The following is a 25554-nucleotide window of genomic DNA, read 5'->3' on the forward strand; positions in this document are numbered from 1 at the left end:
TCCTGCCTAATATTGTTATAATTAGCCTTCCCCCAATTTAGCACCTTCACCCGAGGACTACTCTTATCCTTATCCACAAGTACCTTTAAAACTTATGGAATAATGGTCACTGTTCCCGAAATGCTCCCCTACTGAAACTTCGACCACCTGGCCGGGCTCATTCCCCAATACCAGGTCCAGTACGGCCCCATCCCTAGTTGGACTATCTACATATTGTTTCAAGAAGCCTCCCTGGATGCTCCTTACAAATTCTGCCCCATTTAAGCCCCTAGCACTAAGTGAGTGCCAGTCAACATAGAGGAAATTAAAATCACCCACCACTACAACCCTGTTACCTTTACATCTTTCCAAAATCTGTCTACATATCTGCTCCTCTACCTCCTGCTGGCTGTTGGGAGGCCTGTAGAAAACCCCCAACATCGTGACTGCACCCTTCCTATTCCTGAGCTCCACCCATATTGCCTTGCTGCACGACCCCTCCGAGGTGTCCTCCCGCAGTACAGCTGTGATATTCTCCTTAACCAGTAGTGCAACTCCCCCACCCCTTTTACATCCCCCTCTATCTCGCCTGAAGTTTCTAAATCCTGGAACATTTAGCTGCCAATCCTGTCCTTCCCTCAACCAAGTCTCTGTAATAGCAACAACATCATAGTTCCAAGTACTAATCCAAGCTCTAAGTTCATCTGCCTTACCTGTTATACTTCTCGCATTGAAACAAATGCACTTCAGACCACCAGTCCCCCTGTGCTCCGCAACATCTCCCTGCCTGCTCTTCCTCTTAGTCTCACTGGTCTTATTTACTAGTTCCCCCTCATTTATTTCACTTGCTGTCCTACTGCTCTGGTTCCCACCCCCCCTGCCACACTAGTTTAAACCCTCCCGAGTGACGCTAGCAAACCTCGCAGCCAGGATATTTGTGCCCCTCCAGTTTAGATGCAACCCGTCCTTCTTGTACAGGTCCCATCTGTCCCTAAAGAGATCCCAATGGTCCAGATATCTGAAACCCTCCCTTCTACACCAGCTGTTCAGCCACGTGTTTAGCTGCACTATTTTCCTATTTCTAGCCTCACTGGCACGTGGCACAGGGAATAATCCAGAGATTACAACCCTCGAGGTCCTGTCCTTTAACTTTCTACCTAACTCCCTAAACTCCCCCTGCAGGACCTCGTCACTCTTCCTGCCTATGTCGTTGGTACCGATGTGTACCACAACCTCTGGCTGTTCACCCTCCCCCTTCAGAATGCCCCCTGTCCGTTCAGAGACATCCTTGACCCTGGCACCAGGGAGGCAACATACCATCCTGGACTCTCTTTCACGTCCACAGAAGCGCCTATCTGTGCCCCTGACTATAGAGTCCCCTATAACTATTGCTCTTCTGCGCTTTGTCCCTCCCTGCTGAACAACAGCGCCAGCCGTGGTGCCACTGCACTGGCTGCTGCTGTTTTCTCCTGATAGGCCATCCCCCCCCCGCCACAACAGTATCCAAATCTGTATACTTGTTAGAGAGGGGGATAGCCACAGGGGATTCCTGCACTGACTGCCTGCCCCTTCTAGCAGTCACCCATCTATCTGCCTGCACCTTGGGTGTAACCACTTCTCTAAAACTCCTGTCTATGACGCTCTCTGCCACCTGCATGCTCCTAAGTGCATCCAGTTGCTGCTCCAACCGATCCATGCGGTCTGTGAGGAGCTGCAACTGGGTAAACTTCCTGCAGATGGAGTCGCCCGGAATGCTGGAAGTGTCACGGACTTCCCACATCTCACAGGTGAAGCACTTCACCCCTTTAACTGACATTTCTAGCACTAATTAATAAATTAATTTAAGATAGATAAATACTTATTAAATCCTTACTAAATTGTTATAACTCTATGGTCCCTAGTGCTAGATTCCTACTATAAATATTAAATGTTAACTAAATACAGTAATCTCCTCCCTCTGGTTTAGTTACTGTACTTATTAATTAGTTAATTAGGGTTTTAATCAATTTTTATCAATGTTTTATTTTCAAATTCAGTTTTAAAAAAAAAATTCCTGCCAGCCAATCAGGTCACAGCTTTCCTGTGACGTCACTTTCAGTTTTTTTTACCAGAGGTAAGTTTTTTTTTATACTTACCGGTCTGGAACTTTGCCCTCCGAGTCTTCTCCCAGTCAGCTGTGCTCTTTGGAAGCTCTGGGCTCCCCTCGCTCTGAGGACAGGTAGGAAATGAAAGGAGCTCCTCGCTCCCTCCTTACCGAACTTCCTCACTCACCAAACTTCCACTGTAGCACTCTATTGCAACCCAAGTCAGCACTCCAGTGCAAACAAGTTAAACTATGGTCATGTCTGCCTCTTGGGTGGATGCAAAAAAGATCCCACAGCCACTATTTTCGAAGAAGAGGAGCAGGGGAGTCCACTCCGGTGTCCGGGGGCCCATACTTAGCCCTCAAAAAAACACTTTATTAAAAACAGATTATCTGAATCGTCATGTTTGTGGGAGCTTGCTGTGCACCAAATTTAGCTACCAGGTTTCCTACATTACACTTCAAAAAGTACTTCATTGGCTGCAAAGCGTTTTGGGATGTCCTGAGGTTGTGAAAGGTGCTATATAAATGCAAATTCTCTGGGCAAATTAGAACTCTCCCTCTTTTCTTTGAAATAGCGCCACGGGATCTTTTCTCAGAATCACAGAATAATACAGTGCAGAAGAGGCCCTTCGGCCCATTGAGTCTGCACCGATGCATTAAAACACCTGACCTGTCTACCTACTCCCATTTGCCAGCACTTGGCCCATAGCCCTTTACACGGGATGCAAAAATACGACACCTCTGGCCGTGCAGCAGTCCCTCAGCACTGCAGTGGGAGTATTAGAGGTGTCCAACTTATGGTCCACAGACCGCATGAAGCCCCTAAAAACCTTGGTTACTTCTTTCTCCTAAATCTCTGAGGAGTTGGGTGGGGGTGGGGGCGGCGGGGGTATCTCCAAATTTTTAATGTGTTACCGAAATTGGTAACACATTTGTGCGTGTGTGTGTTTCCTTGGATTTCATACTTGGTCATCTACATTTAAATGGCATGTGTAATTTGAGACGCTGCACTCAACTATGCAATTTGGGTAAACCTGCAAGACTCTCCCTCGCTGTTTACTTTATTGGAGATAAACAGGGTGTGGACTTAAAATAGCTGGAATTATCCCAGTAGACAGAGCCTCACGATAGGATCGGAAGTTTACTTCCTGTTCAGTCAGTCACTAACATGCAACAACAAAGCCTGCCTCTCCCTCCTCTGCTTGTTTTACTGTTCGACTCTGTTCACTATCCTGTGTCGCACCAATTTCCGTTCGCCCATCACTTGCTGTCCTACATTGCCTCCCAGTCCAGCAATGCCTCAATTTTCAAATTCTCATCCTTTTTTTGTCTCAAAATCCTCCACGGCCTCGCCATCTCCGTTACCTCCTCCAGCCCTCTGTGATCTCTGCCCTCCTCCAAATTCTGGCTTCTCACACATTGCCAGTTTTAATCGCTCCACCATTGGCGGCCGTGTCTCCAGCTGCCTGGGGGGCCCCAAGCTCTGGAATTCCCTCCCTAAACCTCTCCCCCACCCCCACCCCCCCCCTCTCCTCCTTTAAGACGCTCCTTAAAATTGACCTCTTTGACTGAGCTTTTAGTCACCTGTCCCTAATATCTCCTTCTGTGGGCTGTGTGGGTCAGGATCAAAATTTTATCTGATAGCGCTTCTGTGAAGTATCCTTGGGATGTTTTACTACTTTAAAGTTGCTATATAAATGCAAGTTGTTGTTTAAACGAGATATCCATCTCTCTCTTGCAATGAACTTGCATTATAATACCTTCTCAAATCAACAGTATCTTATAATCAGCTGGTAGCACTCTTATCTCTGGGTGAGATGACTCTTGTTCAAGCCCCACTCAAGGATTCCATACCCAATCCAGGCTGACACTTCCAGTGCAGTACTGAGGAGTGCTGCCGTGTCGGAAGTGCGTTTTTTTGGATAAGTTGGCAAAAAATGAGGATTGAGCAGGTGGACGTAAAAAAAAAAAAAAAAATAGTCCCACAGCATTATTCGAAGAAGAGCAGGTGAGTTCTCCCCGGTGTTCCTGAGCCAATATTTATCCGTCTACCAACACCAAATGAACTGGTCGTATGTCTCCTTGATACCAGTGGGATGTTGCTCCCCATCTTCTGGATGAGACGTTAAACCGAGGCTCCCGGCTGCCCTCTCAGGTTGATGTAAAAGATCCCACGGCCGCTATTGGAGGAAGAAACGGGGTGGGGGGGGTGGGGAGTTCTCGCCGATGTGCTGGGGCCAATATTTAATCCCTCCACCAACATCACTTTTTTAAAAAAAACTATCTGGGTCATTATTACATTACTGTTTGTGGGATCTTGCTGTCTGCAGCTCAGCTGCCACGTTTCCTGCATTACAACAGTGACTACTAACATACATTTGGACGTCCTGGGGTCATGAAAGGTGCTATACAAATGCAAGTCTTTAGCACCTCAACAATAATTAATTGTGTCAAAAGGTTTTCAGTGTAATGAAACATTTTTTTTTCTCATTGTAAATGCACTCCAGCCTGTCTGTTAACCTTGTACGTACTGAATTTAACTCCCTGTCTTGTTTCTAACAGGCTTTTCAGTCACTGGCCCAAGACATATTGATAAAGACAAGCAAGAAATCGGTAAGTTTACTGCAAGATTGATTTCCTTGTGCTGTATATATTGGACTAGCACCAACCCCCCGAAGTGTGTGTGAGAGCCCAAAAGAGTCATGTTTCGCTGCTGCCTTTCCATTCCCAGCTGTACCTTCCGTACAAGAGTTTAAGGATAGGTGTATTTCCTATCTCCCTGCCCCCACACCCTCGTACGGGGACAGTCTGCCTCTCCCATGGGCCTTGCCCAAGTGATGTGTTCTTTAGAGTCGTATATGTCGCAGGAATCCATGCTGGCTCTCCATGGAGCTGTGCAGTCAGCCCCGCTCCCCGGCTCGATCCCCGTAGCCCCGAAAGTCCATTTCTCTCAGGTGGCCCTTCAACTTCCTCTCGTAGTCATTGATCATCTCCACTTCCACCACCCTTGTTGGAAGTGAGTTCCAGGTCATTACCACCCACTGCGTAAAAAAAAATTGCCTCCTCATATTTCCCCTGCATCTCCCTCCCAAAACTTTCAATCTGTGTTCCCCAGTCCTTGTACCATTTGTTAATGGGAGCAGTTTTTCCTTGTCTTAACTTATCGAAGCCTGTCATAATCTTGTACACCTCTATTAAATCTCTCCTCAATCTCCTTTTATTCTAAGGAGAACAAGCCCAGCTTTTCCAACCTAACCTTGCAACTAAAATCCACCCATCCCTGGAACCATTCTGGTAAATCTCCTCTCAAGGACCCTCATGTCCTTCCTAAAGTGTGGTGACCAGAACTGGACGCAGTACTCCAGTTGGGGCCTGACCAGAGCTTTATGTCTTCATAGAATGATACAGCAAGGAAAGGAGGCCATTCAGCCCATCGGGCCTGTGCCGGCTCTTTGGTTGAGCTATCCAATTAGTCCCACTCCCTTGAGCCTAGACAGTGAGTGAAGGGGGCAGCGGGGGGGGGGGGGCAACATCAACACTGGCACTTGCCACTGGATTTTGATCAGGAGCAGGAACCCCTGGCTGATTTTACTCCCCCACTGGTCTGTGACCCCCACCCCGGCCCCAAGTTGTAAATCACCTACTGCCACTTTCTGTCTCGGCTAGAATGGCTGCTTGGGACAGCTAACCAGAGAGAACTATTGTTGGAGCTATTCCTCAGCAAGCAGTACTCCCTTAAGGACAGTAGTGGGTCAGCGGAAAGAGGTTTGCTGGGGGGGTGGGGGGGGACGTGAAGGCTAGGGAAGAAAAGAACCTGCATTTCTATCGTGCCTCTCGCGACCTCAGTATGTCCTGAAACGCTTTACAGCCAATGAAGCCGTTTTTGGAGTGCAGTCACTGTTGTAATGCAGGGAAATGTGGCAGCCAATTTGCGCACAGCAAGCTCCCACAAACCGCAGTGTGATGACGACCATTTTTCTCGTCGTCATTCTGGTTGAGGGATAAATATTGGCCCCAGGACATGGGGCGGAGCTACCCTGCTCCTCTTCGAAATAGTCAACACAAAAGCAAAACGCCGCAGATGCTGGAAATCTGAAACGAAAACAGAAAATGCTGAGCAGGTCAGGCAGCATCTGTGGAGAGAAAAGCAGAGTTCACGTTAACTCCCGACAGATACTCCTGTATCTTTTGCATCCACCTGAGAGGGAAGACGGGGCCTCAGTCCTAAGTCTCATCAGAAGGGGAGGGAGTGTAGCCCAAAAATGGTCTTGCAAATCAGAGATTGCCAACAATGTCTCTCTCTTGCATGTTTCTTGTTTAACTCTTTTGTTTATGTTCTCCAAACCTAGGGCTTTGGCTCCCCAAGCTCCAAGACTCAGTTGGACAGCCCACAGAAGACCAGTTCCTCCAAGTGTTCCTTAGTTTAAGACTCAACACTACACACCCACCACAGAGCTTCGTAACCTCCTCGGAGACCCATTTTGGATAACTTATTGAAATCAACTACTGGACCTGCCCGTCTGGGGACGGAACAGTCAATCATTCCGGCTTCGCTCCTGGTCTAACTTCACTCGAATTCCCTCCACACCCTACCTACCTTCCTTCCACACCCTCCCTCCCTCCCGCCCCCCCCACAACTCCCCCCGCCCCCCCCACAACTCCCATGCCTTCTATTCCTCAGTGGAAGATACTAAGCTAAGCTCCTCTCTCTTTGACTGAGATGTCCTCCCAGTAACCTGGCACGTCAGGTCTGGAAAATAGGATGTAAGGTTTTCTTCTTTGTATGTCCTGGGATACCGTTGCTGTTGGGAACTGAGTGGCAGCAGGGGAGGCGAATTTTGAATCTCAGCCGTTCCATTGTGAATTCTGTAATGGGGAGAGGGGGAGGGAGAGGAAATGGAGATTTCATGAGCAATCGAAAGCCTCAATGCCTTGTACCGGCACTGTATTATTAACTCTTTCTTCATTTCCATTTTTTCTTTTTTGCTCCTTTTTAAAGGGCGAGACTCGCTCTCTTTTGCTCTTGAAGCTTTAAGATACTTAGGGAAATACTCACATTTGTTCCGCAGTCATGGGACCATGGAATGAGATTAATGTCAGGCAGGGAGGGGAATGGGAATTGGGGGCAGGGAGCGGGATTCTGCTGATCTGAAATTCCAGTGCGGGGGAGGAAGGTTCTCACGGAGCGACTGATTAACATTGGGAAACTAGATGCGAAGTGATCTTTGCTTTTATTTTAAATTATTGTTTTGATTTCTTCAGCTAAAACAGCACACTCCTCCTCTTTCCCTCCATGGATCTGTAATGTGTGGTAGGTGCCTGTCCCCTTTTCATGCTAATGACCGCCCCCCAATACCCTAAAGATTTGGGATGGGACAATGCCAGAAGTCTAAAGAACCCTGTACGCTCGAGGCTTTGGGATTGAATGAGTTGAGAGGTCCCCAAACGGTTGGGAGATAGACCTGGTGATCTGGGATCTTCTGAATAGATCAAGAAACACTACCCACAATTAACCTACTAGATAATGCTGCGATGCTGAGCTACATGGACCAAAAAGATCCAGGTTCCTTCCCTGCTCCGTGCTAATTTAACTGATCTCCAGGTGGGACACTGTATCGCTTGGCTAGAGGTGAGTGAGGCAGTGGGGGGAAAGGAACTGTCCAGTGACTGCTGATGGACGGTGCACCTGTGGATCAAAGGTGAGGAGGGAAGTGGCTGTTGTGACTCCTGTTGCTGAATAGCTTGTCGACACACTCACAGTCCAGCCTCATTTGGGTAAAGAGCTTGTGCCTCCATTTACAGTTGGCTATGCGGGGACAGGATATTGTAAGAAGAAGTGAATTGAGAAAAATACTTGCGACTTGTCCTTCTGTTGGAGAATCCTTGGGTTGGGCGAGTCGGAAATAGCCAGGTGAGCTGGATAAATGAAACATGGCTTAAGTAGGTGAAAAGAAGAAGGGAAGACAAAAGCAGGAATTATCTTACAATGGGACCAGCACTTGATATGCAATGGTGACAGAAGGGTTAAAAAGCTTTTCTAAGGCAGGGTGGCTCTCTCTACACCCTCCCCGACCACCTCTCAGACAAGGGTTGGAAGCCACACGCATGTAAAGGATAACAAGTAAGGGTCCCTCTTGATGTGCACCTCCAAGGCACTTTCAAGGGGAGGGGGGCAATCAGAAAACTGCTGCCCCCCCCCCTCCCCCTCTTACAGGCATTTTGGGAATCAGTGATGTCATTTGCCTTCAAACGCACTTCTGTCACTGTCTGGCCTGCTTTCAGCACCGTGATCAAGGCTTTGATTGGTAGGTGATTGGTTGTTTACGCTGACAATAACCTAGCCTCAGATATTGCTACATTGATGAATGAAGAGGGGAGGGATTTGTGGGGGGGTAGGTCAGTGGGAATAGCCAAGCTGGAAGCAGATTGTAGTTAATGGACGGGCCTTCTTGACTATTTGGTATCGTGGGGCAAGTGGAAAATGAGGTGGCCAGTTAACCTGGGGAGGAAGGATGGTGGCCTTAGAGGTGTCTTAATTGAATTCGGTGCCTCTGGGGGTAGGAAGGGGAAAACCAGCTGATGATATTGTGACTCACCCTCCTAGCTGGGAAGCACATGTGACATTGAGCCTCATTGGCAATGCTGTACATGTTTGAATACCCTGCCGGTACAAGAGAAATGGCCACTAGGGCACCGCATGTTCAGAAGAGATGGGGGAACAAATTGGTGGTGGGGTTGCAGGGACCCCACTGATGGGGCACCAGGTCTACATCCTATTGCTCTGTGACACCGTGCTCAGCACCACAGGGCTTCACGCCTTTTCTCTACTCCTGTCTAATGTCAACCGGAATTTAAACTAACAGAAAAAGACGACTAATCAGCCTGTCAGGACTGAGCACCGCCCAGTCGCAGGGATCGAACTCTGCTCGAGTCAACGTCCCTGAACGAGGCACATTGTGGCAACTCACTATCCCTCATCAAGCATTCCTAAAGTGTCGAAAGACTGAAGCCTCCAGAAAACAATCGCAGGCCATCTCTTCCAGTTGTGCCATATTGGTGTTGTAGCTGCATTAGCACCTTGTACAATGCTGATGTAATAAATATTTGTGGCTGCGGACTTTGATCCACACGACTCAATATTTCCACAGCTCTTTTTAAAAAAAAAAATTCATTCTCAGGTCGCTGGTATCAATGGCAAAGCTGGCATTTATTACCCATCCCTGATACAACTGAACAGTCCACTCAACCACTTCGGAGAGCACTTAAGTGTCAACCGTATTGGTGTGGAACTGGAGTCACACGTCGGCCCAGAACAGGTGGGCAGATTTCTTTCCACTAATGTGGCAGGAACCAGAGAACACAAATTTAAGGTAACTGGCGAAAGAACCAGAGGGGAGATGAGACCTTTTTTTTAAACACGGCAAGTTGTTAGAATCTGGAATGCAGTGCCTTAAAGGGTGGCGAGAGCTAAAGGCCGACTGCCCGACCCGAACCCAACGACACGCGTCAGGTTCGGGTCAGGTCGCACTTCCAGGTCCGGCATTCGGGTCGGGCCAGGCACGCTCTATCACCACCTCAGGTAAGTGACTTTAATGTTAATTTACTTTTTGGGCTTGGAAGGTTGTTTTGCTACAGTTATTTTAAGCTTGTGCAGATCAGCAACAAAGTGAAAAATGGAAGGTAGGTTAACTGGTGGTCAGGTTGGGCGTGGGAAATAAATGGCAGGACTCTGTCTGGGTCGGGCTCAGGGTCGGATTTAATTTGCAGACCCCGAGCCGGCCTTTAGTGAGAGCAGTATCAATTAGTTGGATAATTACTCCTGTGAAGTGTCATAGAGTCATTTACGGCACAGAAAGAGGCCATTGATTCCATGCTGGCTCTTCACGGAGCCATGCTGTCACTCCCACTCCCCAGCTCAATCCCCGTAGCCCTGCAAGTCTACTTCTTTCAGGTGGCCATGCAACTTCCTCTTGGAGTCATTGATCATCTCTGCTTCCACCACCCTTGTGGGAGTGAGTTCCAGGTCATTACATTACACTACATACTTCTACTGGGACACCCAAAACTGCTTCCTCATATTCCCGCTACATCTTTTGCCCAAAACTTTCAATCTGTGTCCTCTAGTCCTTGTACCATTTGTTAATGGGAACAGTTTTTCCTTGGGATGTTTTATTACATTAAAGGTGCCACAGAAATGCAAGTTACCTTTGGTCACCTACCAGGCACTGGAGAATTTCCATCAGCAGTGTCTCCACAGAATACTCAAAAGTCAAGTGGGAAGACAGACAAACAAACTCCAGAATCCTCACTGAAGCCAATTCCTCCAACATCACAACCAAGATTATGCTAAATCAGCTCTGCTGGTCTGCACACTGCATCATGTCAAATAGTCGGCTACCGAAGCAGATCTCTAACCAACATATGAATTAGGAGTAGGCCAGGCCACTCGGCCCTTCAAGCTTGTTCTGCCATTCAATAAGTTCCTGGCTGAACTGATTACTCCACATTTCCACCTACCCCCGATAACCTTTCACCCCCTCGCTTATCAAGAATCGATCTACCTCTGCCTTAAAAATATTCAAAGACTCTGCTTCCACTGCCTTTTGAGGAAGAGAATCCCAAAGACTCACGACCCTCTGAGGAAAAAAAAATTCTCATCTGTCTTAAATGGGCGACCCCTTATTTTTAAACGGTGACCCCTAGTTCTAGATTCTCCCTCAAGGGGAAACATCCTTTCCACATCCACCCTGTCAAGACCCCTCAGGATCCTGTATGTTTCAATCAAGTCACCTCTAACTCTCCTAAATTCCAGCGGATACAAGCCTAACCTGTCCAATCTTTCCTCATAAGACAGCCCGCCCATTCCAGGTATTAGTCTACTAAGTCGCACAACTTAATGATGGCACCCAATCTCAAGGACAACAGAGAAAACATTTTAAGGACGCTCTGAATGCCTCATTGAAAAGGGGACAAATTCACATTGGTGCTTGGGAGGAGCTTCCCACAAACTGTACCATGTGGCAGTGCCTCATCCACACAGTCGGCAACATAAACTCTGCTGTGGAGAAGCAACAAAAGCGGAAGGAGGGAGAGCGGGACCCTGGCTTGAGACCCCCATCCCTCAGGGCTACTCTTGTTCTCTGTGTGCAAAGACCTGCTTCAGGATTGGCCTACTGAGTCACTTGAGGACACAAATCATGAAGCCTGATAGATTTCATCCTTGTTTCAGGGGATTGACAACAACATAGATGCAAGTTATTTAAACCAGTTCTAGAACTGTGGCAATGTGTCACATATTGACCAGGGATTGAAGCTGGGGCTTTTCTGGTCTTATGTTATATTACATCAGTTACCAACAATAAATACTGGCCTGGCCAGCGACGCCCACATCCCATGAATGAATTTAAAAAATTGTTTTCAAACATATATGTATATAAACAAGAGCCAGAGGAAATTAGTTTTTTTTTTACACAGTAAGTTATGATCTGGAATGCGATTCCTCAAAGAATTAGGAATGGATTTAAGGCAAGAAATTTGCAGGGCTATGGGGAAACAGCAATACAGACATGATAGGCAGAATCACATCCTGTGCTGTAAGATTGTATGATTAAGGGAAACAATAACCAGCTTGCATTTGGAGTTAAAACAAAAAAAAGTGCAGAAAAGACTCAGCAGGTCAGGCAGAATTTGTGGAGAGAGTTCACGTTTCAGGTTGATGACCTTTGGTGCGGACTGGCAAACGTTGGAGATGTAACAGGTTTTATGCAAGTAGAAGGGGCCGGGAAAAGGAGGGAGGGAAGGACTGTGATTCAAGTAGAACTCCGAAGAGTTCCGATGAAGGGTCACCGACCCGAAACGTTAACTCTGCTTCTCTTTCCACAGATGCTGCCAGACTTGCTGAGTGAATCCAGCATTTCTTGTTTTTGTTTCAGATTTCCAGCATCCGCAGTATTTTGCTTTTAGATTAAATGACAAAATGGATGATGGTGTAAGGCAAATGTGGGTGGTGATGAGACAAGTAATAGGTGTAATAAAAACAAGAAATGCTGGAAATACTCAGCAGGTCTGGCAGCATCTGTGGACAGAGAAGTAATAGGTGTAAATGGGAATAGCATAAGTAACAGCTGTCATGCAAAAAGCTGGGTGCAAATTGTTGAACTCAGTGTTGAATCTTGAAGGATATAAAGTGCCCAATCGAAAGATAAGGTGCTAGTCCTTGAGCTCCATTGCAACAGTGTAGAAGACCAAGAACAGAGTGAGAATGAAGCAGAAAATTTGGAGATTAGCCTTTGCCTCGGAAGTAGGAGGGGGAAAACTACAACTCCCAGAATGCTTTGCCAGAAAGCGCATGACCACCTGCTCCACGAGAAAGGGGCGGGACCAGAATCAGCCTCCTTGTCCCGCTCTTTCTCCGACATCCGATTGGTCAAGGGCAGGGCTTTCAGCAGCTCACCGGCTCGAGTGCCCGTCAATCATTTGTCAACCTGCACCCCCCCCCCTCCCGCCATCCTCGATGCCGTCGATTGGCAGTCGCGTTGAAGAGGCGGGGACCCAACGCGCGCCGAGGCTCCCGTCAATCATTTTCCACCGTCCCGCCTCCCATCCAGCTCTCGATCCCGTGATTGGTCAGGCGGTTGAGAAGGCCGCGATCCGATTGGATGAGGAGCCTGTCAATAATAGCAGGCCGCGCACACCTCTTCATCCACCTCAAACTGGAAGCTCATCGAAGTTGCGGCGGCGGCGGCGGCGGCGGTTTCGTTTCAAAATAAAACCACGCCGCGATTGAGTGTTTGTCCGCTCGCTGTGGAAATGAGCGCGGCTGTTTTCTTCGGCTGCACCTTCATCGCCTTCGGGCCGGCTTTCTCGCTGCTGCTCTTCACCGTGGTTGGAGACCCGCTGCGGGTGATCATCCTGGTCGCTGGGTGAGGTGGTTTTATTCGGGGAAATAATTCCCTCAATTACTCCCTCAGTTTCCCTCACCATCCCCTCCACCGCCTCCTAAATCTGCCTCCGAGTGGCAACCGTCAATCATTAAAGTCCCTGGGAGCCGTTGGCCCCTGTTGCCGGATTTAAAGGGGTGGTCACCTGCATGTTGAAGGGGCGGGGCCAAGGGTTTAGCCGACAAAAAAAACACTTTTTTTTTGTTAAAGCACCAACTTTTCCCCCTTGGGGGTTTTTTTTAAAGGGGTACCACCTGCCTTCCAGATACTATGCTTCCCCTCTCCCCACCCCCTCACCCCCTTTACCTGCATGAGTCCTGCCAGGCTATTTGACTGCGTGGGGCGTGCCGCGACGAAGAAGCGGGCGGCCCAGCCCCTCGAGCCTGTCCTGCCATTCAATTAGATCAATGACGGCAGATGCCCATTAACCACGGAGGGCAGTCGGAAAGTAATTCGGCTGCTTTCTCGGCTCTTTTCCTCCAAACCCCCCCCCCCCCCCACCAACCGCCCCAAACCATAGGGTGACTGAGGCCAGTTGTTGCACTTGCTACAGTCGGTCCGGCTGGGATCACAACATAGACTGGATCCTAGAGTACGAGGGGACGTAGAAGCCATGCGCTTCAGCTGTGCAAGGCCTGTTTAGACCGCACTCGAGTACTGGGCACGACACCTTAAGAAGGATATATTAGCCTTGGAGAAACCCAGAACGATACCTGAAGAATAGTCACGTCGATTCGAAACGTTAACTCTGTTTCTCTCTCTCTCTCCACAGCTGCTGCCAGGCCTGCGGAGTATTTCCAGCACTTCCTATTTTTATTTCAGATTTCCAGCATCTGCGGTATTTTTTTGTTTACCAGCATGATAGCTGGACCCCAAGGGTTAAATTACGAGGCAAGATTACACAAACTAGGATTATATTCCCTGGAATTTAGAAGATTAAGGGGTGATTTGTTCAAAGTTTTCAAGAGGGGAACAGATAGTTTCTCTCTATCCAGCCTATTTCCACGGATTGGGGAGTCTGGAATTAGGGGGCAGAGTCTAAATATTGGAGCCAGACCTTGCAGGAGTGAAATTAGGAAACAATTCCACACACAAGGTTTGGAACTCTCCTGCAAACAGCAGGATCGTTTGTTAATTTTAAATCTGACATTGATGTGTTTTTCTAAACCAAAGGTATGAAGGGATGTGAGGCAAAGGAGGGTAGATGGAGTTGGGTCACTGAGCAGCCATGATCTCAGTGAATGGTGGAGCAGGCTCGAGGGGCTAAATCTTTCCTATGGTTGTGTGATGCCACGCACTTTACAGCTCAAAAAGATCCCCGATGACAGGAAAGACAGCCCGGGACAACATTCCTCCCTCAAAACCTCACCGCCAAGATTGACTGGCCATTTTTTTTCCTCATTGCTGTTTATGAAATCCTGCTGTGCACACTGTCTATGTAACAACAGTCACGGAACCCGTGAGTAACTCACTGGGTGAGGCATGAGCGATATCATGTGCGTTATGGAATCATACAGCACAGACGCAGGCCATTCTCCCCATCGTGTCCGTGCCAACTCTTTGAAAGAGCCATCCCAATTCGACCCACTTCTCCGTAGAATTACCCATGGCAATGTGGGTACTATATCGACATTTGTCTTGTCTAGTTCTCTGTTTGTACTTAGTGGGAATTCAGCACCTTTTATTTGTTTAGACATGAAGTTTGAATAAAGTGTGTGGGAGTGAGAAGAACAAGGTACAAAGATAAGCTTTCGGTGGGTATTTTGTCATCTTGTACTGAAGATCACAAGTTAAATACTGATTCGGAAGATCATTCAGCTCTTTTTTTTGGGTTTCCCCCGCCCGCAATTGGATAATGCTGGGGCACCTCTCTGTAAAATGGCATCGTCCTGCTGTCGTGGTTAAAATATTATGCATCGAAATCTTTTTGTGCTGTTTATATGTTACCTCTGTGGGGGGGGGGGGGTTCCCTCCCAGTATCGATCCTGTCCGCCCACAGATGTTCTATTTTAAAGTGCGCTCTCTGCCGTTTTATCTGTCTGTCTTAATTTAAATGCCATATTTTTAAATTGAACTTGTATTTCTCAAGCTCTTTTCATGACCTCAAGACGTCCCGAAGCGCTTTCCAGCCAATGAAGTACTTTTGAAGTGTCGTGACTGTTGTAGAGGGACATGTCAGGCAGTTAGCACATAGCAAGCTCCCACAAACAGCAGTGAGATAAATGAACAGATATTCTTGTTTTTTTTTTTAAATGATGTTGCTTGAAATATTGGCCTCGGGACACCAGGGAGAACACCCCCCCCCCACCCCCCTCCTCCTCCTTCATGCAATGGGATCTTTTCCACCCACCTGAGAGGGCAGACCAGGGGCTAAGTGTAACATCTCATCCAAAATATGTGCAGCACTCCCTTTTATAAAAAAAAAAGCATTAACACACTGCCCAGCGCAATATTGAAAAAGTGTTTCCCATTCTCCAGTGAGCTGGCTGACCTTTCAGTCCCCCTAGTCTCAAAAAGAGACGAATCAATCAGAATTTCTGTTCCTCAATTCTAATGCGGACGTGCAAATAATTCCGAGGTGATGTCAGTCATTGTGGGCTGTGGTTTCTCATTTCTCTCTGATTACTTTCAGGTTTCACTCCCAGTCACTTGGACCTGAACTGTGGTGAACCACTGCCTCAACCACAGACACATTCATGGCTTTCAGTCCAGACACACAGTTGTCGCAGGGGATGTTTTATATATATATATATTTTAAAAAGTAGTTCTTTCCCTCCTCGGCCCAGCTGTTCTTTAAGTGTCAGCCCAGGCTCAGTGGGTGGCACCGTCGCCTCTTGATTGAGAAGGTTGTGGGTTTTGCTCTCACTCCGCAGACTCAATTACGTTATCCGTGCTGACGCTCCCAGATGTGAGACGTTAAACAGAGGCCAGGCCCCCGTCTGGCCCCCCACTCTCGGGTGGATTTAATAGACCTTGCAACGCTTCTTCAAAGAAGAAGGAAGCGGGTTCTCCCGGTGTCTTGGGGCCGATATTTATCCCTCTCAGCCAACGTCACTTTGAATCCAAAAAAAAAATAACACCAGACGATTTGGGTCGTTGCTGTTTGTGGGATCTTGCTGTGCGCAAATCCGACATTTCCAACATTGCAACAGCGATTGCAGCTCGGGCAAAAGTACGTCGTTGGCCGTGAAGTGCTTTGGCACGTCCTGTGGTCGGGAAAGGCGCTATATAAATGCAAGTCTTTTGGGGCTGGCAATTCCAGAGGGATCGGAGCTCCCAGACAATGATGGCATGCTATTTGACCACATGGGATGTTGCATGGCAAGTGTGCAGCAGCATTAGTTCACCCCCCCCCCCCCCCCCACCCCACTGGTCAATATGGTTTGTATTGCTGATGTTGTCCTCTTTGTTTCCGCAGCTCATTCTTCTGGCTGGTGTCGCTGCTCCTCTCCTCGCTGGTATGGTTCGTCGCAGTGCAGCTCAGCAACAAGGAGAACCCCAGCGTGCAGCACGGGTTGCTGATCATGGGGGCTGGGATCTCCGTACTGCTGCAAGAGGCTTTCCGCTTTGCCTGTTACAAACTGCTCAAGTAAGTTCCAATCCGTGATGAGCGAAAGAAATCGCTGTGTGTCTCCCCCCCCCCCCCCCCCCCAGTGCAGCACTGCCGCCCCCAGTGCAGTTCTCCCGGGTATTGCGACCGATATTTCTCCCTCGGCCAACATGACTTTTAAAAAAAAATAATACAGATTGTCGAGCTGAAACGTTAAGCCCGTGTTCCCCTCTCCGCACATGCTGCCTGACTTCTGAGCATTTGCAGCGTTTTCTGCTTCCACTTCAGATTTCCAGCATCCAGCAGCTTTCCTAAAACCGCTCAGCTGGCCGTTATCTCGGTGCTGTTTGCTCGGGATCTTGCTGTGCAAATCGCCTGCCCCCGTTTCTCTGCGTTCCCCCGTTTTGAGACTGCTCAATTCCCTGTGAAGCTCTTGAGGTGTCCTGAGGATGTGAAAGGTTTTTTTTTCCCTTGTTAAGTAAGCTAGAATGAGCTACTCCTTTGACATGAGGTCGACTGAACGATCCCGACGTGCCATCACATACAGGAAAACTCCGGCCACGCCAACTGTGATTTTAAAATGGGGACTATTCTGCACTGCCCTATCTGTCCCTCTGCTTGGCACAGTGGGTATCTCACTTACTTCTGTGTTAAAAGGTTGTAGGTTCAAGCTTCACTTTAGAATTCAAACCCATAATCTCGACTAGTTCAATTCAGTGCTTTTATTTTTAAAAACTTGTATTTATTTAGCCCCTTGCATGACCTCAGGAAGTCCCAAAGTGCTCTCCAGCCAATGAAGTACTTTCGAAGTGTGCTCATAGAGTCACAATGGCACAGAAGGAGGCCGTTTGGCCCATCGAGTCCATGCTGGCTGTCCATACGGCAATCCACTCAGTCCCACTTCCCCCCCCCCCCCCCCCTGCTGTATCCCTCGTAGCCCTGCAAGTTTATTTCCCTCAAGTGCCCATCCAATTTCCTACCGAAATCGTTGATCGTCTCGCTGTTGTAATGTAGGAAACGCAGCTGTCAATTTGTGCAAAGCAAAAGCCCGCAAACAGCTGTGCGGTAGTGACAAGATAATCTGTTTTGTTAGGGACGTTGGTTGTGGAATCATAGAATCTTGTACAACAGGAGGAGGCCATTTGGCCCATTTTCCCTGTGCTGGCTCTTTCTCTTGATTTGAGGGATAAATATTGGCCCAGGGGAAGCATTCCCCTCCTGTTCTTCGAAATGGTGGCCGTGGCATCTTTTACACCCACCTGATTGGGCAGATGGGGTCTCATCCGAAGAAAGGCACCTCAGGCTGTGCAGCACCGAGGAAAAGCGGGAAGGGTGTAGCGTGTTTTCCTTCTCATCCGAGACAGAGCTCAGTACGCAGGGTTTCAGTTGTTTCAGCTGCTGTGACTGGAAGCACAAGTATTCTTTAATCTTCCACCTATCTCCTTTGTACCTGCAGGAAAGCTGACCAAGGCCTCACAGCGATAAGTGAAGATGGAAGATTGCCCATCTCGATTCAACAGATGGCATATGGTAAAAGAAACCTACAGCCCATTACATAGAAGTTACAGCATGGGAACAGACCCGTCGTGTTGGAACACCATGTTCTGCTTCATTGCGAATTTAATTGTAAATTTGCTCACCGACCCACAAAAGCTCCCGGTCCAGCAAAGCCTCTTTTATTTGTTTTTATTTTTTGTTACATCCTCGTCCTTGTTTTCAAATCCCTCCATGGCCTCCTTGCCCGCTCCCTATCTCTATAACCTCCTCCCGCCATACAACCCTCCGATATCTCTGCGCTCCTCCAATTCTGGCCTCTTGCGCATCCCTGGTTTGGGATTGAATTTCCCAGGTGTGTTGAGAGAGGTGCCTCACAGCCCATCCTCACGTGCGCCTCTCCCTCTCTCTTCCGCAGTTTCAGGTCTCGCTTTCGGAGTCATCAGCGGTGCCTTCTCAGTCATCAACATACTGTCGGACTCGCTGGGACCGGGTGTGGTGGGAATTCACGGCGGGTCACCCTACTTCTTTCTTACCTCAGGTGAGTTGAGGAAACAAGGGACCCCCGCGTGGTGACTACACTCACATCAATTGCATGGCGGCATCTGGTAAAGCGACCCCAGATCCGTGTGGTGTCCTGATTTCAGGAATGTTATGTTGTATGTTCCCTGTCCTTCCACTGAAGTCGCTGATTACATTCTGAGTTGAAGGATGAACGTGTTTAACTTTGGGTCTCAGGTGTGGCTCGGTGGGTAGTCCTCTCGCCTCTGAGCCAGAAGGTTGTGGATTCGAGTCCCACTCTGGGGACATGAGCACATAATCTGAGAGGACGCTCCCAGTGCCAGTACCGAGGGAGTGCCGCACTGTCTTGAGGTGCCGTCTGCCCTCCGGTGAATGGAAACCTGCCATCCTTACCCTGCCTGGGCCTATATGTGACTCCCATCCCACACGAACATGGCTAACTCGTAACTGCCCCGTGAAGTGACCGAGCAAGCTGTTTGGTTGTATGATACCCGCTGTCAGTGGTTAAAGAAGGCGGCCCACCAGCACTTTCTCAGGGGCAACTAGGGATGGGCAACAAATGGCAGCCTTGCCAGTGACGCTCACATCCCTGGAGTGAATCTCAAAGAAAAGTTCTGAATTTGCATTCAACCCAAAGCCCTGCCCGAACAGTGCTGAATGGGGAAAATCTACCCCTTGGAGAAAGTTAACACACGCGCACACACACACACTAACTGGGTGATTCCTGTCTCTCTGCAGCTTTCCTGACCATGGCTGTTGTTCTCTTGCACACGTTCTGGGGGGTCGTGTTCTTTGACGCCTGTGAGAAGAGGAGGTGGCTGGCGCTGGCGGCAGTCGTCATTAGTCACGTTCTGACGTCGGGCCTGGTGAGTCTACCTCTTTACATCTCCCCTCCCCCAACCAGCAGCCACTGGCTGACAGGCAGGGTAACGACCCTCCCTTGTCCACCTGTGAGTCCAAACAGTGAGTGTCCGCCAGGCCACTTGACAGTAAGAGTAGCTGATCCGGATCCTGAGCGGGGAATGTGATGCATTCCACAGCCGAATAACCTGCTGGCCTCTCACTGCCTGGTCTTGGACATGAAGAATGCCCTCTTGACCAGGCAATCAAGTGATCTTAACTACCCCTTGTGAACAGACCCCAGCAGGAGTCAGTACTTTCAGGGGTGAAGGGCAGATTGGTAATATGTTGGAGCTGGGTTGGGATTCTATGCGACACAGTTATAGGATGCAGTGACCACGGTTATGTCTTGCTGACCCTTATATTTTGGGTTTCGGGAAGCACATATTTCTGCAGGGAGATGCCTGGAGGAAGTGATTATTGAAGTAAACTCAGTGAGTCTGTCTGTTCAAGTGGAAGATAAAGATCCCAGAGTGAGAGTGGGGAGTTCGCCTGGCGTCCTGGCCAACATTCCTCTCCCAGTCAACACTGCTGTTTGAGGGAAGATGACCGGTGCAGAATGCAGGCTATGTTACAACCCTTCAAAGCATTTAATCATGCAAAGCACTTTGAGACATTTCGATCTGGCACTGTGTCGTTTGCTCACTAAGGACGAGACATTAAACCGGGGCCCCGTCTGCCCTCCCAGGTGGACGTAAAAGATCCCATGGCCACTATTTTGAAGAGCTGGTTAGGTCATCCCAGTGTCCCGACGCTGGTACCGATCGCTCAGTCAACATCTACAACAGATGACCTGGCCATTGCCGCATTGCTGTATGTGGGATCTTTCTGTGCGCAGATTGGCCTGCCGTGTTTCCTACATTACAAATACTGAATTAGCTGTAAAGGCAACTTGCAATGTCTTGAGGTCCAAAGGCCCTGTAGAAATGAGAGTTCTTTTCTTTCTATTCTGCCCTGTGGTTTTCTTTCATTTTGTCTGCACAGATTAACCTCCTCAATCGCCACCTTTCTTTCCGACCATATGCAGAGTGGGAGCTTGGTGTCTCTCCCCAAGCAGGGAAGGGCCTGTCACCCCGCAGTCAACTACCTTGAATGGGAAATGTAGTAAATTTTCAAAATACATGAACTGTTCCTCACTGCCTCAGTGCTGCTGTCCTGCAAATGACCTTTTAATTCCTTTTTTTTTCCTTTTTAGACATTTCTAAATCCTTGGTATGAGGGAAGCCTTGTTCTGATTTATGGCATCACGGTTGCCATGGGAGCCTGGGCCTACTTGACAGCAGGAGGATCGGTGCAGAATATCTGGCGCTGCGTCACATGTAGGTACACATGGTGTTAATGCCCATCATTTCCTGCCCCCCTCCCCAGTATGACCCAAACTGGTGCAAGTCTTCTGTGACTGGATTTTTTTTTTTACATGCTTTCTGTTCTCTCCCGAGGACATCGGCACCCTCGCGATCGTGTGGTCAGTGGTTTCGTGCAAGTCCCATGCACTAGAAGTCTTCCAGGTCAGCTGTCCGACTGTGGGGGGCATCACAGCCGATCCCCGCTCTTGCCTGCCTTGCACTGGGTAGAGATCAGGAGTGGACGCTGATTTGTTCCCCTCCCACCCCAACCCCAGCCTAGGGCTCTTAGTCTTCTAACAACCTGATACATCAATGGTGGTGTTGGTCAGTCTGTTATCAGACAATCTCCCATAGATCCAGACACCAAAGAAGGAAACCCCTACGCCCCTCCCCCACCAAGCAGTGATGAAGGACTTTGGGAACCATAGGTCCAAAATCATCTGTTCCTCTGCTACACTTGCCCCACATCCTGTCTCGGTTGAATCTATAGCGTGTCCCCTCCAGGTTGACCTCGGCACAGTAACCTCTCCAGGGTTCAAGGGAAGAATAGTGAGCTGGCTGAGGCAGCCAGAGGGCTGCAGGACCTTTGAAAACCTGCTGCAGAAATCCAAGGAGGAGAGAGAGCCAACTACTGGTAAACAGACAAAATGAGTTGTCTTCTCCCTGCTCCGCCCAGATATTCCTGGGCGCAATGTGGATTAAAGGCCTGCTCGGATCTACAAAAAAGAAACCCGACCCGAGACCAACAGAACCGCATTCGACCCAGCCCGAGTCTTTCCATTTTTTTTTTGCCAAGCCCGACCCGACCGCCGGAATGTTCACTTTACCTACCTTCTGATTCCGAAGCCGCAGCATGAGCGCGGTGACGTCGTGGAGACGCTCACTGCGCAGACTCAGAGTTTCCCTCCTTGACGTCCCGGACTCCCAGCTCGGGCAGGCTTTTCAACTTTTAAACACTTAATTAAACTCAACGTCCCATCAGAGCAAAATGTAATACTTACTGCGTGTGTCCGAGGCCGAAAGACGGACTCGGAAGAGCGACCCGACCTGGAACCGACACTTCATCGGGTTCGGGTCGGGTAGCAGGCCTTTACCCCCAGGGGTCAATTTTGGGACTTCTGCTTTTCTTGATTATATATTAATAACCTAGACTTGGGTGTACAAGAGCACAATTTCAAAGTCTGCAGATGGCTGAAACCTTGGAAGTATTGTGAACTGTGAGGAGGATAGTGATGGACTTCAAGAGAACATAGACAGGAATGGACGGAGAAGTGGAAGATGGAATTTAATGCAGAGAAGTGTGAAGTGATACATTTTGGTAGGAAGAATGAGGAGAGGCAATATAAAATAAAGGGCACAATTCTAAAGGGGGTGCAGGAGCAGAGGGACCTGGGGGTATATGTATACAAATGATTGAAGGTAGCAGGACAGGTTGAGAAAGCAGTTAATAAAGCCGACAGGATCCTGGGCTTTATAAATAGAGTACAAAAGCAAGGAAGTTATGGTGAACCTGTATAAAACTCTGGTTCAGCCTCACCTGGAGTATTGTATCCAGTTCTGGGCTTTCAGAAGAATGTTAAGGCATTAGAGAGGGTGCTGAAAAGATTTATGAGAATGATTCTAGGGATGAAGGACTTCAGTCATGTGGATAGATTAGAGAAGCTGGGACAGTTCTACTTGGAGAAGAGAAGATTAAGAGATTTGACAGAGGTGTTCAAAATCACAAGGGGGCTGGACAGAGTAGATAGGGGGAAACTGCTCCCGTTGGTGGAAGGATCGAGAACCAGGAGGGCACCGATTTTTAAGGCGATTGGCAAAAGAAGCAACAGCGACCTGAGGAAGAACTTCTTCACACAGCAAGTGGTTCGGATCTGGAATTCACTGCCTGAGAGTGTGGTGGAGGCAGATTCAATCGAGGCACTCCAAAGGGTATTGGATAATTAACCTGAAGAGAACATTTGCAAGCTTACAGGTGAAAGGTTGAGGTGATCCACTGTAACCATTCTGTGACGTTCTAAGTGTTTCTATTCCGCACGCTGGATTGAGGCTCAGCTGTCATTCTTCAACCCCACCCCCACACACTATGGTGAAATATCCTGCTGCTACTCTCTGGCTGGGTTCGTAGATGGAGAATGGCCACTCGACTGACAAACTGGAGGGCACCTCCTGTAACTGGACAACTGCATTCGGTTATGGGCACAGCACATCAGGACGGGCTCAGAGTGGGTGCAGCTCAGATTCACCGGAATGATCCCAGGGTTAAGAGGGTTAAATTATGAGAACAGGTTGCATAAGACCAGGCTTGTATTCCCTTGAGTTTTAATACTGAGGTATTCAATTGAAGTGTTTCAAAGTGAGTAAAGGAGTTGAGAGGGTAGATAAGGAGAAACATATTTCCTCTGGTCAGGGAGGAGTCCAGAACATTGAGGGGGCGCGGGGGGGGGGCAGAACCTTAAAATTCGAGCCAATGCCATTCAGGGGCGATATCTGGGAGCACTACTTCACACAAAGGGAAGTGGAAATCTGGAACTCTCTCCCTCCATAAAGCTGTCCAGGCTGGGGAGGTCAGTTGGAAATGTCAAAACTGAGATTGATAGATCTTTGTTGGGCCAGGGTACGAATCAGGTAAGTGAATGGAGTAAAGGTTCAGATTATTCATGATCAAATTGAATGTCGGAACCGGCTTGAGGGACTGAATGGCCTCCTCGTGTTCCAATGTAACTGAGGTCCAGTACGGGTCATTTGGGAAAGATGGGGACAGTGTTGGAAGACACGTTGGTCATGGTTAGTCGCGGTCAATGTTGCATCAACAGGTGAGAAACTCTGCAGGATAGAAGTGTAAGCTGGAGTGTTGCTGCTTTTTTTTTTTAATTTTTGATGTGTGGGGATAAGGGTCAGTGCATAGGTGTGTCCGGATCCCTCGAAGGGTTAACTGCGCTCGCGCTGGCTCGCTCTCTTTCTCGGTTGACCCCGTTGTTTGTGTTTTAGGCAAACAGGAGCCCGACCCCCACGTTCTGGTCTATTCAGCTCTCCAGCCACCAGCTGAGGATTGAAGATCAGTCCGACTGCTCCTCCTGGCCCCTCCACTTGACCAACCTGCCCACACACCTTCCCTCGGGCTGTGTGGTGCCCAGCTCCCTTCAGAACACCAAGACAACACGGACTCGGACAGCAATTATTTGTTGTGTGTGTTGGACGGGGCATTGTGAAGCAGGCGGTGGAAGGGCTTAACACTGATTTACCTCAAGCAATGACCTGGTCCGTCCCCTGGAAGGGAACGGACTTCTCGGAAGAAGCAAGTCGACTACTGAACTCATTATGGGACTCTTGATCTGAACTCTGTCACAGTGCAATACTATATTAGCATGGGTGTGAATTTTCTTTTCCCCTGTTACGGCGCAGGGACTGATTTATCTAATCTTTCGGCTGGAGTTCAACTGAAAGGCGAGGGGACAGGGTGTGTCGCTCGACCTACTCCGTTTTCCCAATGGGACTTCAATAGCATTCCACATATGCCTGTCAGGGCTTTGACTGGTCGAACCAGAGGAAAGGTTCTCTCTGTCCTGTGTGATTTATTTAAACGGAGCTCTGTGTACCCCTCAAACTCTGGCAAGAGCAAAAAAACCATTGCTCAACACTTCACAGGTAGCCAATCTCTGGGTTTAAAAATAAAAAGGAAGGTGAATTCTCCCTGACTACCTCCACCCCTCACTGCCTGGCCGGGGACTATGATTTTTGCTTCTTCAAAGTGTTTCCCTAGGGTAACGTGTCGTCGAAACTTGCTGCAAAGTAAGAGCTGACAGTTCTACTGTATTGGGATCTGCAGCCACCTTTAGCTTTCCTCGTGCACGCATTGCAGCCTAGCATCGGGCACCAAAAGTAAAAGCTCCGTCTACTCTGGCCCCTCTCACTCTGCCTCAGCACCACACTCCCACCCCACCCTCCCGAAACTCAGCCATTTCTGCAGCTTTTCCATATCCACCATCCTTTTGTGGAGCTTTGAGTGATTGTCAGTTTCTGTGCCACGTTTGCCCCAAAGCAGGCCGAGTGAGGCTGTCCAGCACCTCTTCCTTTGGGAGCCATTGGAGAGAAAGTCTCCCGTCAGCGTGAGCTGCGTTTAGACCCAGGTCAGGGAGGTGAAAGATCGTGTCAGATGTATCTCATCACCTGCAGATTCCTCATAGTTTCAATGCAGCATTACTTAAACACACTCCCTCAGGATCTGAACTGGAACGGGGTGGATAGCATCCATAGTTCTCATAGATCCTCCTCCATTTAGTTGTTCTCCCAGGTGCACCAAGACTACTTAGTAGGCTTGAGGTACATTTCAGGCGGTGGAAAAGGCACCCTTGGCGGCCCTAAATTCAAGAGGGCTGACCAGCCTGTGTACTGAGGACCCTGTCTGTCTCTCCAAAGAAATTGGTTATATATATTGAGCGAGTGTGTGGCATGGAGAAGGGGATTATGAATTAAATTGTTCTGTAAGGCCTATTTAAAAACAAAAACTGGAAAGATAAACCTCACCACAAACAGACCGTAAATAAGGTCATGAATGAGCTACAGTGATCAGCTGCCTTAACGCACAATTCAATATGGCAGAAGAGGTGTCTATATTCAACTGAATAATGTGACTTGTAACAAGATGATTTTGATTATACGCATATTCACTTGAGTATTAGTATTTGATTTAAAATACAATTACAGTATTTTACTTATTTTATTGGAGTTGTCCTTTTG

At 48.4% G+C, this 25554-nt stretch overlaps 2 protein-coding genes across 3 annotated transcripts in view; both read left to right on the top strand.

The window, feature by feature from the left end:
* Positions 1-9188, top strand: part of rab13 (RAB13, member RAS oncogene family) — a 31534-nt gene extending 22346 nt beyond the window's left edge. For both annotated transcript variants that reach the window (XM_068022925.1, XM_068022924.1), the window contains 2 exons: positions 4628-4678; positions 6415-9188. In XM_068022925.1, coding sequence (XP_067879026.1) covers positions 4628-4678; positions 6415-6492 — 129 coding nt within the window. In that variant the 3' untranslated portion in view covers positions 6493-9188. The remainder of the gene's footprint in view (positions 1-4627; positions 4679-6414) is intronic.
* Positions 9189-12738: 3550 nt separating this feature from the next.
* LOC137356995 (gamma-secretase subunit APH-1A-like) lies at positions 12739-25504 on the top strand. Its single transcript, XM_068022923.1, has 7 exons — positions 12739-12987; positions 16424-16594; positions 18012-18085; positions 18468-18590; positions 19310-19437; positions 20667-20790; positions 23806-25504. Exons 1-7 carry the CDS (start codon positions 12875-12877, stop codon positions 23868-23870), a joined length of 798 nt encoding a protein of 265 aa, XP_067879024.1. The 5' UTR covers positions 12739-12874; the 3' UTR covers positions 23871-25504.
* Positions 25505-25554: the final 50 nt, after the last annotated feature.

This window comes from Heterodontus francisci, chromosome 46, assembly GCF_036365525.1.
Source record: "Heterodontus francisci isolate sHetFra1 chromosome 46, sHetFra1.hap1, whole genome shotgun sequence".
NCBI classification, from domain to species: domain Eukaryota; kingdom Metazoa; phylum Chordata; class Chondrichthyes; order Heterodontiformes; family Heterodontidae; genus Heterodontus; species Heterodontus francisci.